Genomic DNA, 16,029 nt, shown 5'->3' on the forward strand with positions numbered 1-16,029 from the left:
GTAATTAAATGCCTCTTCAAAGTTTCAAAGGCTGTTTGGCAGTCTCTATCCCAGCAATAATCCCTTGCTTCCTCTGTAAGTCGCGTTAATGGCTTAGCGATATCTGCAAACTTCTTAATGAATCTCCGGTAGTAAGTACATAGTCCCAGAAAACTTCTCACTTGATGTTTATCAGTTGGTTCCGGCCATTTCTTAATAGATTCGATTTTTCCTTTGTCCACGGCCACTCCTTTGCTGACTATATGGCCTAGATAATTGACTTTACTTTGAAATAGCTGGCATTTCTTGGGGTTCAACATTAACTGGGCAGCTTTAAGTCGATTAAAAACGTCTTCTAAATTCTTCAGGTGGTCTTCAAACGTCTCCCCCAAAACGATTATGTCGTCTAAATATACCAGGCACGTTTTCCAAGATAACCCTCTCAACACATTTTCCATAAGCCTCTCAAATGTCGCAGGAGCATTACAGAGTCCAAACGGCATAACGTTGAATTCCCATAATCCAGATCCTGTCGTGAAGGCCGTCTTCTCCTTGTCTACTGGATCCATTTCTACCTGCCAATATCCAGACTTCAAGTCCAACGTAGAAAACAATTTACTTCCAGCCAATGTGTCCAACGTGTCGTCGATCCGAGGCAGAGGATAACTATCTTTCTTGGTAACATTATTCAACAAACGGTAGTCCACACAGAACCTCGTGGTTCCATCTTTGTTCTTGACCAGGACCACTGGAGAGACCCATGGGCTCGTAGAAGGTTCTATCACCCCGTCTTTCCTCATTTCTTGAACAATCCTTTCAGCTTCCTCTCTCTTCGCCTGTGGTAATCGTCGAGCTGTTTGACGAATTGGCCTAGCGGTACCAGTGTCAATTTTATGTTTGACAACTGTCGTTCTTCCTGTCTTTCCTCCTTTCGGTACGAATATGTCACGATATTGCCGAAGAAATTCCCTTAATTTCCTTTTTTCCATTTGATTTAGAGATTGGCCTGCAACTGCAACCATTTGGTCGAACTTATTGTTGGAATTATCTGATGTTGTCGTCTGACGGATTATGGACGTCACGGGTACACAAGTTCCTACTTTTGTCTCCTTCTTGATGGTCACTGGGTAGTCATTGACATTAATCAATCTCACGGGAATTTCTTTAGCAGAAGTAACCAATTCCTTTCCAATTATGATTCCTCGGCCAACCTCCTCGTCGTGGTTCCATGGCTCCATTATAACAGGTGTTCCTTCTTCCACAATTCCCTGTAGCCGCGCTACGATGATCGTTTCACTCCTCGCAGGCACAACTGTATCTTCTTTAATGGCTGCTAGCACAGTGCTGTCATCATGTGGATGAAGAAATACCTCCTCGTTGCCAACTTTGATTACCCGGTTCTTAAAATCCAACTGAAATCCATGCAAATTCAATACGTCCATTCCTAATATAACATCTTCTTCGATGTCTGCAACTATGACAGTATGGACGAACTTTTCTGCTCCGATCCCCAATTGTATCTGGATTTCTCCGTGGATGTTGGCATTTTCACCTGTGGCAGTCCGCAGTCGCAACCTCGTTGGTAAGAGCTTCTCATGACTGTTTATAACTGACGGTCGTATAATGGTCCTGGTCGCTCCGGTATCCACCAACAATGTATACTTTTTACCATTTATTTCTCCATCCACATATACACTATCTTCACGACATTTCAAAGAAGCTATTAGTATGAGAGGGTCTTTGGAAAAGTTGCGGGTCGAAGCTGCCCCCCTAAGGCCGACCCGTTCTAGTTTTCCTGCTGGTGAGTCTCTTGACTGTTATTGTACCTAGGGTACTTACATGAACTCCGTACGTGTCCCATTTCCCCACAATTCCAGCACCTTATGGTCTTTGTTTTCTTGTATGAAATGCCCTTTATCATATTGACAATCTGGTCCAGTTTGTCTTCATCCTCTTCCTCTTTCACAGTCCTAACTTTACTGTACCCGCCAGAGGCCTGGGTAGTTGATTCGTATTCGAGGGCGGCAGACAAGACATCAACCAGCGTCTTGTGACGAGCTAATCGCAGTGTTCTTTGCATTTCATGATCACGAAGGCCATCAATGAATGTTTGAACAGCCAACTTTTCCATCATGTCTTCGGGAGCTGTTGGATATGCATATCGTACCAACCTGGCAATATCGACCTCGTATTCTTGAAGAGCTTCATCTTTCTTTTGTCTTCGATTTTTAAACTGCGACTGATAGACATGCTCTAAATGTTCGTGTCCGTATCGCATATTCAGTCTCTTTTTAAGCTGCTCGAAGTCATCTGTCTCCTCTACGGCTATGGTCTGGAGGACATCCAAAGCGTCGCCTCGAAGAGCAATAGTGAGGTTTACAGCTTTTTCTTTTTCGGACCATCCGTTCGCTCTGGCCGCCGATTCGAACTGTTTCATGTAGTTGTTCCATGATGACTTTCCGTCAAAATTTGGCACCTTAACACGAGCAAGACTCACACTCCCTTTAACTATCGACTGTGGCTCCAATTTGTATTTGGTTTCATCATTTTTAATGTCTGTTAAGATGGGTTCCATACCTTTGTCTACTTTTTCCGTTTCCTGCATTTTCTTTTCTATTTCCTTGATCTTTTCTTCAAAAGTAGATTTTATGGACAATATCTTGTCGTCAAAATCCGAAGTGACCTTAGAGATGTTAGCAGAGATCTCGTTAGTCATTTTGCTTTCAAGGGATGAGATATCACCCGAAACTTTCTTCTCTAACGATGCAATGTCTGTCGAAACTTTCAAAACATCCGAGGAAACTTGAGAGATTTCACTAGAAACTTTGCTCTCTAACGATGTAATGTCTGTCGATACTTTGTTCTCTAACGATGTAATGTCTGTAGAAACTTTCAAAACATCCGAGGAAACTTGGGAGATTTCACTAGAAACTTTGTTCTCTAACAATGTAATGTCTGTCGAAACTTGGGAAACATCGGAGGAAACTTTCGAAATCGACGAGATCACAGCAGCATGCTTGTCTTCAAACAAATAGGTTTCTGGATCTTGACCCTCTTCCTGAAGAGCGTTCTTTAGACGTTCGACCAGATCAGCCTTTTTCCCAGTAGAACTCAGATCCCTTTCTTCCAATTCAAGTCTCAGGTCTGCAATTTTTAGCTTACACAAGGTAGACATGATCACACACTTTATTTATTACGATTTATATTTTATTTATTTTTAAAGTATCCTCACTTCTGCACCATTTTGTTACGCGATTGACTACTATTTTATTTATTTATATCTTTAGGCACTAAGTTTAATTTAATTGACTTTATTTATTTTTAATAACTTACACTTAAAGAAATAAAGAACACTGAATTTATATCCTTTAATAACACTAATTTACAAACTTAACATTAAAATACTGCATTATTTTTATTCGTTACAAAATAACCACGGCTTTATTAAAGATTACACTAAAACAACAATTTATCTAAATGTCTAATATGTACAATTTACATTTACATTTATTTCGCGTCCAAACATCGAAAATATTACTCGACCGACGACTACAAATTTATAACTAACTCTAATTTCAAAAATGTCTCTTTATATAGTTATAAAAATTATTCTACTGATTTCCAGAAAAAATCGAAAGATATGTATTATTTACAAAGCAATAAAAAAGGTGTATTCGGTGATCTTCTAGATATGCCGATAGGTAAATAGTTGTCTCGCCGACGAACAGGGTTTCAGACACTTCGGCGCCAGAGAGTTCTGGCGTTGACAGGACCGGCCTGGGACCGTGACAGTACTGTAAGTGATATAAAAAAGAAAATAAATAATTTACGTTGTGAATTTCACCGTGAGAGGAAAAAACTAAAATTAAAGAGCTGTTCATCTTCTAGTAAAAAAGGGAAAAGGTTTGCATTCGAATCTTGTTAAGGCGAGTTGCCTCAACTTAAGATGGTGGGTCTTTGAACACTACCATGATTAAAAATTTGAATGTATTTTTGTGAAAGCCCCATGTGCTGTACTGGTGTTTTTAACCTTTTTACAACTTTATTAAATTCAAAAAGCTTGCAAAAAACAACGAGAAATTTTTTCAAATTTTTTTAACACAAAAAATGGGATCCCTTTCTTTTAGTGGTACTTAAACATTTGACCATAGCTCTGAAGATGGCTTTGTGAGCCGAACGTGTTCAGCTAGGAATTAATACATTTTACACAGTTCAACAATACTTTTCTTTTCCCAGTCATTCAAATACATAAGGGACTCACACGTGTGTTGGTATGATTCGCAAAAGTTGGTATCACCTTTTTTATTTTTGGTCACACTTTCTCAAGTACTCAAAATTTCGAAATAATCCTTCATCGCCTGCAATTAATTTTATATAAAAATTATTCTGCGCCTTTTGACTAGTAACATATTAAAGCTCTCTTTTCCACCACCGTGGTTTACTTCATTTTCTTTTTACCATTCAAAGCAATTACTAAAAATATGATGCTGCCGCGACTGCTTGCAAAGACATAGCATACTAAACTGAAGTCGCCTGAGCCTGAATGGAATCATGTCTAGACGCATGCGACAAGACGCTTGCGGTCTAGGGAGACAAATGACGCATGCGACCTTTTAAAATTTGTGCCTCAATGGAATTGCCCCTTGATAAATTATTAAATTAAAATTTAATAAATTTTAAGTCAAGTTGTGATTAATTCCTAATAAAAATAGTAAATAACCTATTTTATATTATGTGCGGAATAAAAATATTTTATCAATCCTTCTGATAAATGGGACCCTTCCTCCTCTGAAACAGAATACAGTGAAACCAATATGACGCACACTTCTAGGTCATAAAAGAAGGTATGAGGCTGGTGTCCAAAGATTAGAGGACAGTGGTTAAATGAGTATAATTTTCCCTTTCTATGGCTTAAGATATGATTAATTGTGGAAAGTGTGAAGAAATAAACTAAAAACATAACATGGACTGACATAGCTGAACTGAGGATAGCCTTAATAGGAATCTTTTTAACATGTACATGGAAAAGCTAATAGAAAGCGTAAATGAAACCAACATTGGTTAAAAAATGTGAAATTTTTTTCCACCTTTTCAGATTCAACTCAACAGCACACAAGTTAAAGATGTTGATATCCCACGAACAGAATATAGGGCTATTCTATTCTCTGTATAGGGATCTATACAGAGATATATAGATCAAGAAAAAAGATAACAATACGAAACCACCAATTACATTAAGAAGTGGGGTATTAAACCAAAGATGAGATTTAATGCCCGATATATCACAATCAGAAATCAAAGAGGACCTGAAGAAAATGAAAAATAACCGAGCCCTAGGCTAAGATGGAATACTATCAGAAGCAGTAAAAATTGGTGGAGACAATACTTGAAACAATTAATCTACTTTTCAATATCTGCCTTCACAGCGTCAATATTCCAACAAACTGGAACAACACTATGTACTATGATTCTATTACACAAAGCACGAGACAAAGCAAATTTAGAGAATTACAGACCGATTAGCCTCCTCAGCTATATTTAAGTTGTTTAAGCGAACAGTAGTTAAGCTAATGGAAAGAAAATTAGAGATATCAAGCAAGAGAACAGGCAGGATTCCGACAAAGTTACGGAACTAATGACCATCTACACAGTATAAAACCCTAATAGAAAAAGTAGTGGAATAGAATAAACCTCTAAGCTTGAGCTGTAGTTGAGCTAAGCTCATCATCATCATCATTCTCTTTGCCTTATCCCTATGCGGGGTCGGCTTCCCTAAATGCATTTCTCCACACAATTCTATCTTGGGTCATATCAATGTTAATCCCCTTTACCAACATGTTCTGCCTTATCGTCTCCCCCAGGTCTTCTTTGGTCTTCCTCTCCTACTCCTTCCAGGAATCTGCACTTCAGCTATTCTTCGTATTGGGTGATTAACGTCTCGACGTTGAACATGACCAAACCATCTTAACCTATGCTCTCTCATTTTGGCATCAATTGGTGCCACACCTAGACTTCCCCTAATATACTCAATTCTAATTTTATCCTTCTTTGTCACTCCACTCATCCATCTAAGCATTCTCATTTCCGCCACATGCATTCGTTGTTCCTCTTTCTTTTTCACTCCTCAATATTCAGTTCCGTGCATCATAGCCGGTCTTATGGCTGTTTTATAGAATTTTCCCTTCAGCTTCATTGGAATTTTTCTGTCACACAACACACCACTCGCTTCTTTCCACTTCATCCATCCAGCCCTAATTCTACTGCATGCATCTGCATCTATTTCTCCATTACTCTGTAATACCGATCCCAGGTACTTAAAACTATTGCTTTTCACAATCATTTCACCATTCAAAGATACCATTTTATTTGTAGTAACTCCATCTTTAAATGAACATTCCAAATACTCTGTTTTTGTCCTACTAAGTTTTAAACCTTTTTTCTCCAGAGCTTGTCTCCACTGTTCCAGTTTTTGTTCTAAGTCTCTTTCACTATTTCCTATTAACACTACATCATCAGCATACATTAGGCACCATGGAATACTACCCTGTAGTTTCGCTGTTATCTGGTCCAAAACTAATGAGAATAAATAAGGACTAAGCACCGAGCCTTGGTGCAATCCTACTTTCACCTGAAATTTATCAGTCTCTCCCACACCTGTCCTAACACTAGTCGTTACTCCCTCGTACATATCTCTCACAATCTTTACATATTCGCCAGGGACTCCTTTCTTATTGAGTGCCCACCACAGAATCTCTCGAGGAACTCTATCATATGCTTTCTCAAGATCAATGAATACCATATGAGCGTTGGTCTCTTTATTCCTTTATTTTTCCATCAGTTGCCTTACAATGAAAATCGCATCTGTTGTTGATCTGCCCTGCATAAAGCCAAATTGATTAGTTGAGCTTGAGTAGTTGAGCTAAGCTATGTAGGTTTAAATATAAACATCTAGATAACCAGAACATCAGTATTGGTGAGAAATAATAAAACTCGTAGATAGATATAAATATCTTAGAAATGAAATTATGATTGGCAGGGATAATCAGACGCATGAATTGAAGAGATGAATCGGTCTTGGGTGGGCAGCATAGAGAAACTTTTAAAAGTGAGCTGCATACATGCCTGAAGAGAAATGTATTTGATCAGTGCGTCCTCCCAGTCGTGACATACGCAGCAGAAACACTTACCCTAACAAAAGTCTCGGTTACCAAACTGAGAGTCACACAGAGAAGAATGGAGCGGTCCATGTGAGGAATAATTTTGCGGCACCGAATAAAAAAGAACGTGTGTGTACTTTGTACGCACGTAAGAAGTTATACTTCTATTATATAATTTCAACGAAATAAATATACTTAACAGTTTATTTGTATTTTATTTAAATAGTAAACTAACTTTCTCACCTACCACTTTCAAAATTTTTTTATTGAAACAATACAAAAAATAAAAAAAAAGAATATAAATCGTCCGGGATTTGAACCCGGGACCTCTCGATCTCTAGTCCAATGCTCTACCAACCAAGCTATCAAGCCCCGTCTACGTGACGTCTCGGATATAATTTCACATCACGGTGACAAATAGATCAAGTGAAGTATAAAAATATTATAATAGATATTTTATTTTCTTACTCCCGAGGAAGACAAATCTAAAGACACAAAAATTATAATAAATAATACATTTACTAAAAACACCAATATATTCTTTTAATGACTTATTTGCGCTGATACATAAATAATTTGAAAGATTAGCAACGAACTACATACTGTCTTTGTGCGCATGCGCCTAGCATTATAAAATTTCACTCTCAATCGTAAAGAAGTATAACTTCAAAAAACGAAGAGATCAGGAGAAGAACCAGGGTGATTGACGTCATCGAAAGGATAGCCAGAATAAAATGGAGATGAGCAGGACACATAGCCAGAACGACAGATGGGCGATGGACAAAGAGGTTACTGGAATGGAGACCAAAGGAAGACAAGAGAAGCGTCGGTCGATAACCTACAAGATAGACTTACGATTTAAGTAGGCTAAATAAAAAGTGGATGAGAGGCGCAAGATAAACGGGGTTGGAAACATGAGGAAGAGGTCTATGTTTCGCAGTGTTTTTTGAGGCTGGATGATAACGATGAGAATCGACAGAGAGCCACATCCACTATCTAATGTTTCAGTTTGGCGGTAGAGTTTCTCGACATCCTGTATATTGCTAGAAATACTTACTTGTCAACATTTTAGTCACAGACGGAGCAACATTAATTTCACAGATTAATTCGAAAGTAGTCACTTGGTAGCATTTAATAATGGCTGAATTCTGAAGTGATAACCACACTCCGTTTCCACTAAGAACTATACACGTAATTGACTTGTTACTATCATTATTAATCACAAAACTGTTCTCAACTGCTAAGGAATGGCCATCGAATATTTTCACGCTGCTGCCACATCCGCACCAGAGTTTTCCATTATAAGGTACTATTTTGGAAACTGGAGAACTCAACGATCCCACTGTACATACTGCCGAACTAGATGAGTTCCAAGTTCCAGCTGAAAAGAATAATTTTTAGTATAGGTAATAATTCTTATATACAATAAATGAGAAAATATAAAGGAATATGACTAGTTTAAATATACCGTTATATGAAAACATTAGTAATAGCCTTATTTTCCTAAAATATTTGTGTTTACAAGTGGTTTTGAGCTCTGTTCCTGTCATGTCAGTTTCGCTTCAATGGAAATGGGACATTTTTATAATATCTCTCATCTATTTAAAGTGATATTTTTGTCCATAAATTCATTTATATTATTCAATATCTTCTGGAATGAGTAGATACATATTGACATTGTTTTATGTTAATATTTATGCTGTTGTTTACGTAAGGTTTTTCGTTTTTTTGGGCCTTATTTAAAATTTTTGTCCACCTTTGTGGGTAGGATTTCCCGAACCATGTGGTACCACAGTGAATAAACTGCAGTATAATAGTATGGTCGCTACTATGAAGAACTCAATATCTGCCTGAAATTACATACATCCACATAGTCAGCCTACATTAAAACTAGTATCTGAAGCCAACAACCACATTAACTACATTCAACAAGGTATCCAACTATGTATGTACATGAATCCAACAATATATGCAAGAATAATGCCATATGTATTATTTTCTTATTTTTATAAAGCTTTAGGTAGGCTTGGCTTCTTTTCTCTTAATAGTAAATTCATTTCTGTATAATAAACATAATTAGTTATCGCAGCGTACCTAGCCTTGACCCTAGCTTCGCTGAAGCAAAGTAAATACAGATACAGGCATTACCGTAAATGCGCGTGGCCACAACGACGCACTGCACCGCTCTTCGCACATCGCTGGGTACCAACGCTTCGCCTATGTAAATTGAGCTTAATATTTTCTGATCGCACTTCAAACCCTAATCAAGTTTGTTATATCAAGTTTGTATGAACTTTGAAAAAACAAACTTCATGCAACAAAACAAAACAAACCTTCAGCAAGTTTGTTATATCAAGTTTGTATCAGGTTTGAAAAAACAAACTTCATGCAAGTTTGTCACACTGTAACTAGAAAGTTTGATTAAAACTTGCTGCAAGTTTGCAGAGTTGCCATGGCAAACTTGCAGCAAGCCTTCAAGTTTGATGTATCAAACTTGTTGCAAGTTTGAAACAAGTTTATGTTGTTATCTGGGAATGCATTTTACAAGGTAAGATTGAAGGAAAAAGGGGCCCCAGGACGAAGAAGAATATTCTGGCTTGCTAACCTGAGAGCATGGTATAGAAAGACCTCAACACAACTATTCCGTATAGCAACCAACAAAGTCATCATAGCTAGAATGACCGCCAACGCTCGGAACGGATAGGCACCCTAAGAAGAAGAAGAAGGTAGTGAAGGTATTGTGCTGTGCGTTGTGCGGTGCTATGTGCCGTGCGCGTTTGTGGGCGTACCCTAAGCTATCTATGTCGCAATGAAATAGTTCCCCAAATCTTTGACGTGGGACAATAATTACAAGAAAGTTTTGGTGATTTTTGAATAGCAGTTTTCAGAAAGTTATCTCTTCAGTGATCTTAAGAGATTGAATGTTGAATCATGGACTTATTACTATATTAAAAACTAAACAAAATAGCATACTAACTTTTGTAAATAGCTTACCAGAATCTCTGTCATATACAGTAATATCTCCGTTTGCTAATGATACATAAACCCTGTTATCCAGATATCTGTAAGAAATGAATAAATCGAAAAATTAATGGAACGGACTTACAAATGTTAATAAAATAAGCAATTGGACTTCGTAAGTCCTATGTTTCTATGTCTATAGGAGACCATTTTGCTTTCACCCTATTACATTAAAATGTGAAAACCTTGAAATATCCACGTCTGTCAGTCCGTCCTTAATCACTTCTCCGTTATTTGAACGGATATAATGACAAATGAAGTGTCGAATGATAGTAACCCAAACATGGTATTAAAGTTGAGAAATTTGATCTCGAACTTCCGGTTCCCGAGATTCAATCGGAAGTAATGTTTTAAATTTGCCGACATAGTACAAGCGATATATTATTCGATGCGCCTTAGAAAGACAAAAACGAATACATATATACTTCTGGTTATTATATCACTTCCGGATAAAAAGTTGTAATAGGAATTGACACATTATAGTCGCAGAAATAGTACATGTGACAATCGTATGCGTATTTCCGGTTTTGATGTCATTTCCGATTAAAATCTTTGATGATCGGAAGTTTGGCAAACATGACTCAAAATTTGTGAAATGAAATGGTATTCTTTTTCTCATGATCATCTTTCAGTGCGTCACAGTTTTTCGATTTCTTTCTAACGCATTAAATTGTATGTGACAGAAAAAAACGCACGTCTCTGATTACAGACATTTACAACATTTATTCTAGTTATTCTAGTTGTCGATAGATGGCGCCATAATAAAAAAAAATAATTTTTTTTTAATTAGATAATAATATTACAAATATAATCTGTATAATTTATAAGACTATATAAATCAAAGAAAATACCATTTTATAAATGCAAGAAACACATTTGATTTGTTTTTATTCCAAATTGAAAATAAAATGTGACAAGACTGTGTCAGATTTAACTAAAATGTCATGTTAGAATAAATGTCATAAATGTGTATTATCACGGACTTACCCTTTTTCCTATCATTTGTTACGCACTGAAAAATGCTCATGAAAATGACTATATATCAATCGATGCAAAGGTATACGAAGTGTTTAAATATCAAATTCAAGTTTTATTTTCTGTCATGTTATGTGAAAACCTAGGACTTACGAAGTTCCATTGCTTGTGTTACTAAATTTTTCTTTATATAATAGTATAGACATTTATTGTCCTCTGTATTGACTTATTGGATTAAGTCTAATATTAGTAATGACAGGGCCCCGATACCATATGTGCAAAGTGTGCAATGCACACGGGCGCCATCCTTTAGGGGCGCCAAAACCCGGGGTCAAAAATTGCAAAAAAAGCAAACAAACAAAAATAAAAACAAAAATTAATTTTAAAATAAAAGTTGAGAAATTAAATAGAATTCAGTTTAAACACACACTAAATTTGATTAGTCTATCATCCAGTTACTGCCGATTCCCATTTGCGAGAACATGTCAGAAGTCAGGCATTTTAATTTATTTTTTATGCTTTTATTCCGTTTGTTTCATTTTGATATTTTACGCCCGGTTTCCGAAAGGATGATCATCTCAAAAATTATGTAATCGACGATTAACAATAGATTAAATGCGTCAGAAACGTCAACCAAACTAGTTTTAACAACAGTCGATCACCTGACAAAAGATTAATCGTTAGTTAACAGCCAATCATGAGTGTTTTGAGTCTCCGAAAGGTCGATTAACCAGTTTCGCTTGTCAAACCGCGGTAAAAACGGACTGTTACCTAATCTGCGACTATCCGTCGATTAACGGGCTATTAAGAGTTTTTTTTTTAGTTTTTTAATTACTGTAATTAACAAATACCGGGAAAAAATTGTCAAATAACACATATATAAATGATTTAAAACAATTTATTTAATAAAAATAAGATTTTTGTATGGAAGAAATAATTTATTTAACTTGCAGAACATGGATATCTCGGACATTTTTTATATTTGATTATATAATTTATATTTTTTTACTTTTAAAAATGTAAGATAACAAGGATGCTAGACTCATAGAGCTATTTTTTGAGAGGCCAGAGCTCCAAAAAGCAGACCATAATGATTATAGCTATGTAAATAAGAGAGAAAACGTGTGAGAAATTATAGCAGCTAACTTTGAAGACAATAAAAGAGCCGGTAAATAAATTAAAAATAAATATAAAAAGTAAATATATAGACCAAAAATAAAAATACGATTATAAAATATTATAGATCATAAATAAACTGTTTTATATCTCCAACTCTTGTCACATTACCTAGCCTCATTTTTAAAATGCTCTCGTTCAATTCTTGCTCCAAACAAAAGTGACAGTATGTAAGAGAGAATGCACCTTTAGAATCTAAAGATACAAGTTTGGATTTAGAGATTAATATAATTGAAATTTTGAAGGATAATAGCCAATTGTGACAGTATCGCTACCAAATCGTATGTCAGATCATCGATTACATGATCTATGATCATGCAATTTTACAATAATTGGCGTTTGAGAAACCTATCACAGCTTAACAGTTGATCAAATCTGACAGCCGATTAGATGATCGGAGATTTGAATAACGTTTCGGAAACCGGCTGTTAGCCTATTAATAATAGACCATTTACTCACGGTTTTTGTTGTAAATTTTAAAGAACCGCTTGGAGTGACATACAATTTGTCATACACATAGCTAACAAGAAAATAAGTGATACCTACTGTGCCGATGTGTACTTTTCCTCTGGGGGTAAAAAGGGTATTCTCAGGGGAATACGCCCGAGAATATCTGTGGGTATTCTCGGGGATGAGAAAACATTCGTTCAAAATAAGTCCGGAATTGGATTAACTGTCTAGTCCTAAGCAACTTTTGTTATATAGAGATTTTCACTAAGTCAATTCTTTTCGAGTTATTTGCGAGTAGGTATGTTCATTTAAAAAAAAACCCCCCGTTTTTAGATGGTTTGTCGCAATTAAAAACTAATTATTTTATCGACAAAATACTCTTAGCAAAAATATAGCTTACAAGAAAGTGAAAAAAATAATTTATATATGAAGGTTGCAAAACTCAGTAGAAAGCAGAGTTGTAGCTAATGAAAAGTAGGTTCATATTCGTCAAATGCCAAATCGAATACTTCAACGTGAAATAACCAAAAAATTAAGCACTTTTCGGGGAAACTCATTACAACTTCTTTAAAATGTTTAAGAAAAGCTTTATTTATGTGATCTGTAAGTTTCATCGGTTTAGAGTGCTCATTTTTGAAAAAATTTAGTTTTAAAGTATTTTTTTTTTCAATCTTGAAAAAATTTGTTTTTCCAAATAACTTTAAAATAATTAGTGATACCAAAAATCTCAAGCAGTAAAAAATATAAATTTTGCTTTTCTGAATATTTTTGATGTTTTGATTTCCTGTAAGACAAAAATTGGAAGATATGGCTGTTCAAATTTTGCATACACTCATGATTAGTGACTCGTTCCGCCCTTTCGCCCTTTTAAATACAGCCTTTTCAAAAATAAGCACTTTGAACCAATGAAACTTCAGATCATATAAACAATAGTAACTTGTGGTGAAGCGGTAACGATTAATTTTATTTGGGATGCTAATTAGGGGGCGCTTTTCATGATTTATTTACCAAAAAAAGGGACCAACATTATTTTTAACTTACTTTTGATGTTAAAAAATATAGCTTCTTTTAAACACTTTAAAAAAGTTGTAATGAGTTTTCCCTGATAAGTGCTTGATTTTTCGGTTATTTTACGTTGAAATATTTGATTTGTAATTTGACGAATAAGAACCTCTTTTTCATCAGCTACAACTCTGTTTCTACTGGGTCTGCAGACCTCATATAGGTACTTACACCATTTTTTTCACTTTTTTATAAGCTATATTTTTTTAATAAAATACTTACTTTTTGAGATATTTGCAAAAATCCGTCTAAAAACTTGTTTTTTTTTGTTGAAAAATGAACATAAATTTACTGGTAAATAACTATTGAAAACGAAACTAACGAAAACTATTGAAAAGTATTAACAGAGAAAAATCTTTATAGAAGAAAAGTTATTTAAAATTAGTAATTTTATCCAATTCCGAAATTTTTTGAACGTATGTTTTCTCACCCCCGAGAAGGGGTGAAAATCACATTCTAAAGCTCAGTTTTCTGGTTTATTGCAAGCACCTACCTACCTTTAAAAAATAAATAAAAAACATGATCCAAAATGCCTTAAGGGGCGCCAAAATCCTTTTTTGCACACAGGCGCCAGTACCCCTTACGGGGGCCCTGAGTAATGAAGTTATTTAAATATAATGTTCTTAAAAATACATATACATACATTATACTTAAAATAGAAGCTCCTAATTGTAATTTTCCTTTATTTTTCTTAATCCTAATGTTGTCACTACAGTTGTATATGTATATACAACCATCTTCAGTGCCCAACCACATGGTCGATTGATAATTGTCTGATTCATCATTTTCTACACTACACACTTCTGAATCTACTATATGTTGGGGTTGTTCGTTTATTTCATTATCACAGTTTTCGTCTTCATCACTCGATGAACTGCTATCGAAATTCATCATCTTATGTTCCTTTGGTTCTCCTCCCACCTTTTTATTCCCATTTGTCGATGTTCTAAAAAATAAGTTATTTTTTCACATTTTCAAATCTGTATTTTAAACGTATAACTATACAACTTAAAGAAAAACAAGAAGCAAAGAAGGGATAAATTTCAAGAAGAAAGGAAGAACAAGGAATTTTCTTGTTGAATCATAGCTGGTTTGGTCATGTTCAAGGCCGAGACGTTAATCGTCCTGCCCTTAGGCAAGACATGTCGGAAAAGGAGATTGATGTTGATATGGCCCAAGATAGAAACTTATGGAGAAATGCAATTAGAAAACCGACACCGCATAGGGATAATGGCAAAGAGAATGATGATGATGTTTTAACTTTTATTGTTTCTTCCTCTGGTTTAATGCATTGATAGTTACCTGTTATTAATACCTGGTACTGATGCAATGCACACTATCTTTCTGTTGCACACTCCATTGCAGGACGTAACATTAGGCTCTGGCAATAAACTTAAAACACAAACTTGGCCAACGTATCCATCGCTGTTGCACACCCATACGTCTTTAGATTTGTAACCTACAGTAGGAGCAGCACAGGTAAACTGGAGACCTGCTCTAGTTTTCCTTATAGGTACTGTGGCTAGTAATTCAGGACTTGGGACTCGATCAGTTGAAGTTGCTAAAAAATTATAATTGTAAAGATATAGTTTTAATTTATTTACACTAGATCGAATTTAATGCTCTAAGATGCTCAAAGCTTTCCACTTTCCATAGTTCGGTAATGAAAATGTTTGTAATTAGATTTGTAGATTGTTAAACCTCTTAACGATAGTTGTCAATAATGTAACAAAATGATTAAGTTAGTAAAAATTGCACTCTGGAACGCTAACGGGTTTTCCAAACGTTTCCTAGAGGTAAAAACTTTTATCATCAGTCATGAAATTGATATAATGTTAATATCAGAGACTCACTTCACAAGAAGAAGTTACTTTAAAATACCCAACTATACAACTTACAATACTAGACACCCAGATAGTACAGCCCATGGTGGAACCGTTATTATAATTAAGAACAATATTAAAACAGATACGAGATTAATGACTTTAAAAAAAGACTACTTGAAGGCTACTAACATAGTTATTCAAGACTGGCATGACTTACTAACAATCTTGCAGTCTATTGCCCAATACACAAGATAAATAAAGAACAATTTGAAGATTTTTTAAAATATTGGGTAATAGATTCCTGGCTGGAGGAGATTATACCTCTAAACATACGCACTGGGGATCAAGATTAATCACCCCAGGACAGCTTCTTGCCGCTATGA

At 35.5% G+C, this 16,029-nt stretch overlaps 1 protein-coding gene across 1 annotated transcript in view; it reads right to left on the reverse strand.

Moving 5' to 3' along the window:
* Window positions 1-16,029, reverse strand: part of LOC114332502 (rho guanine nucleotide exchange factor 17) — a 128,786-nt gene that overhangs the window by 15,549 nt on the left and 97,208 nt on the right. Inside the window, exons 9-12 of the mRNA XM_028282303.2 lie at window positions 15,123-15,381; window positions 14,464-14,766; window positions 10,131-10,198; window positions 8,194-8,517 (exon numbers count right to left, since the gene is read on the reverse strand). Coding sequence (XP_028138104.1) covers window positions 8,194-8,517; window positions 10,131-10,198; window positions 14,464-14,766; window positions 15,123-15,381 — 954 coding nt within the window. The remainder of the gene's footprint in view (window positions 1-8,193; window positions 8,518-10,130; window positions 10,199-14,463; window positions 14,767-15,122; window positions 15,382-16,029) is intronic.

The sequence above is a fragment of the Diabrotica virgifera genome, chromosome 2, assembly GCF_917563875.1.
Source record: "Diabrotica virgifera virgifera chromosome 2, PGI_DIABVI_V3a".
Taxonomy (NCBI): Eukaryota; Metazoa; Arthropoda; class Insecta; order Coleoptera; family Chrysomelidae; genus Diabrotica; species Diabrotica virgifera.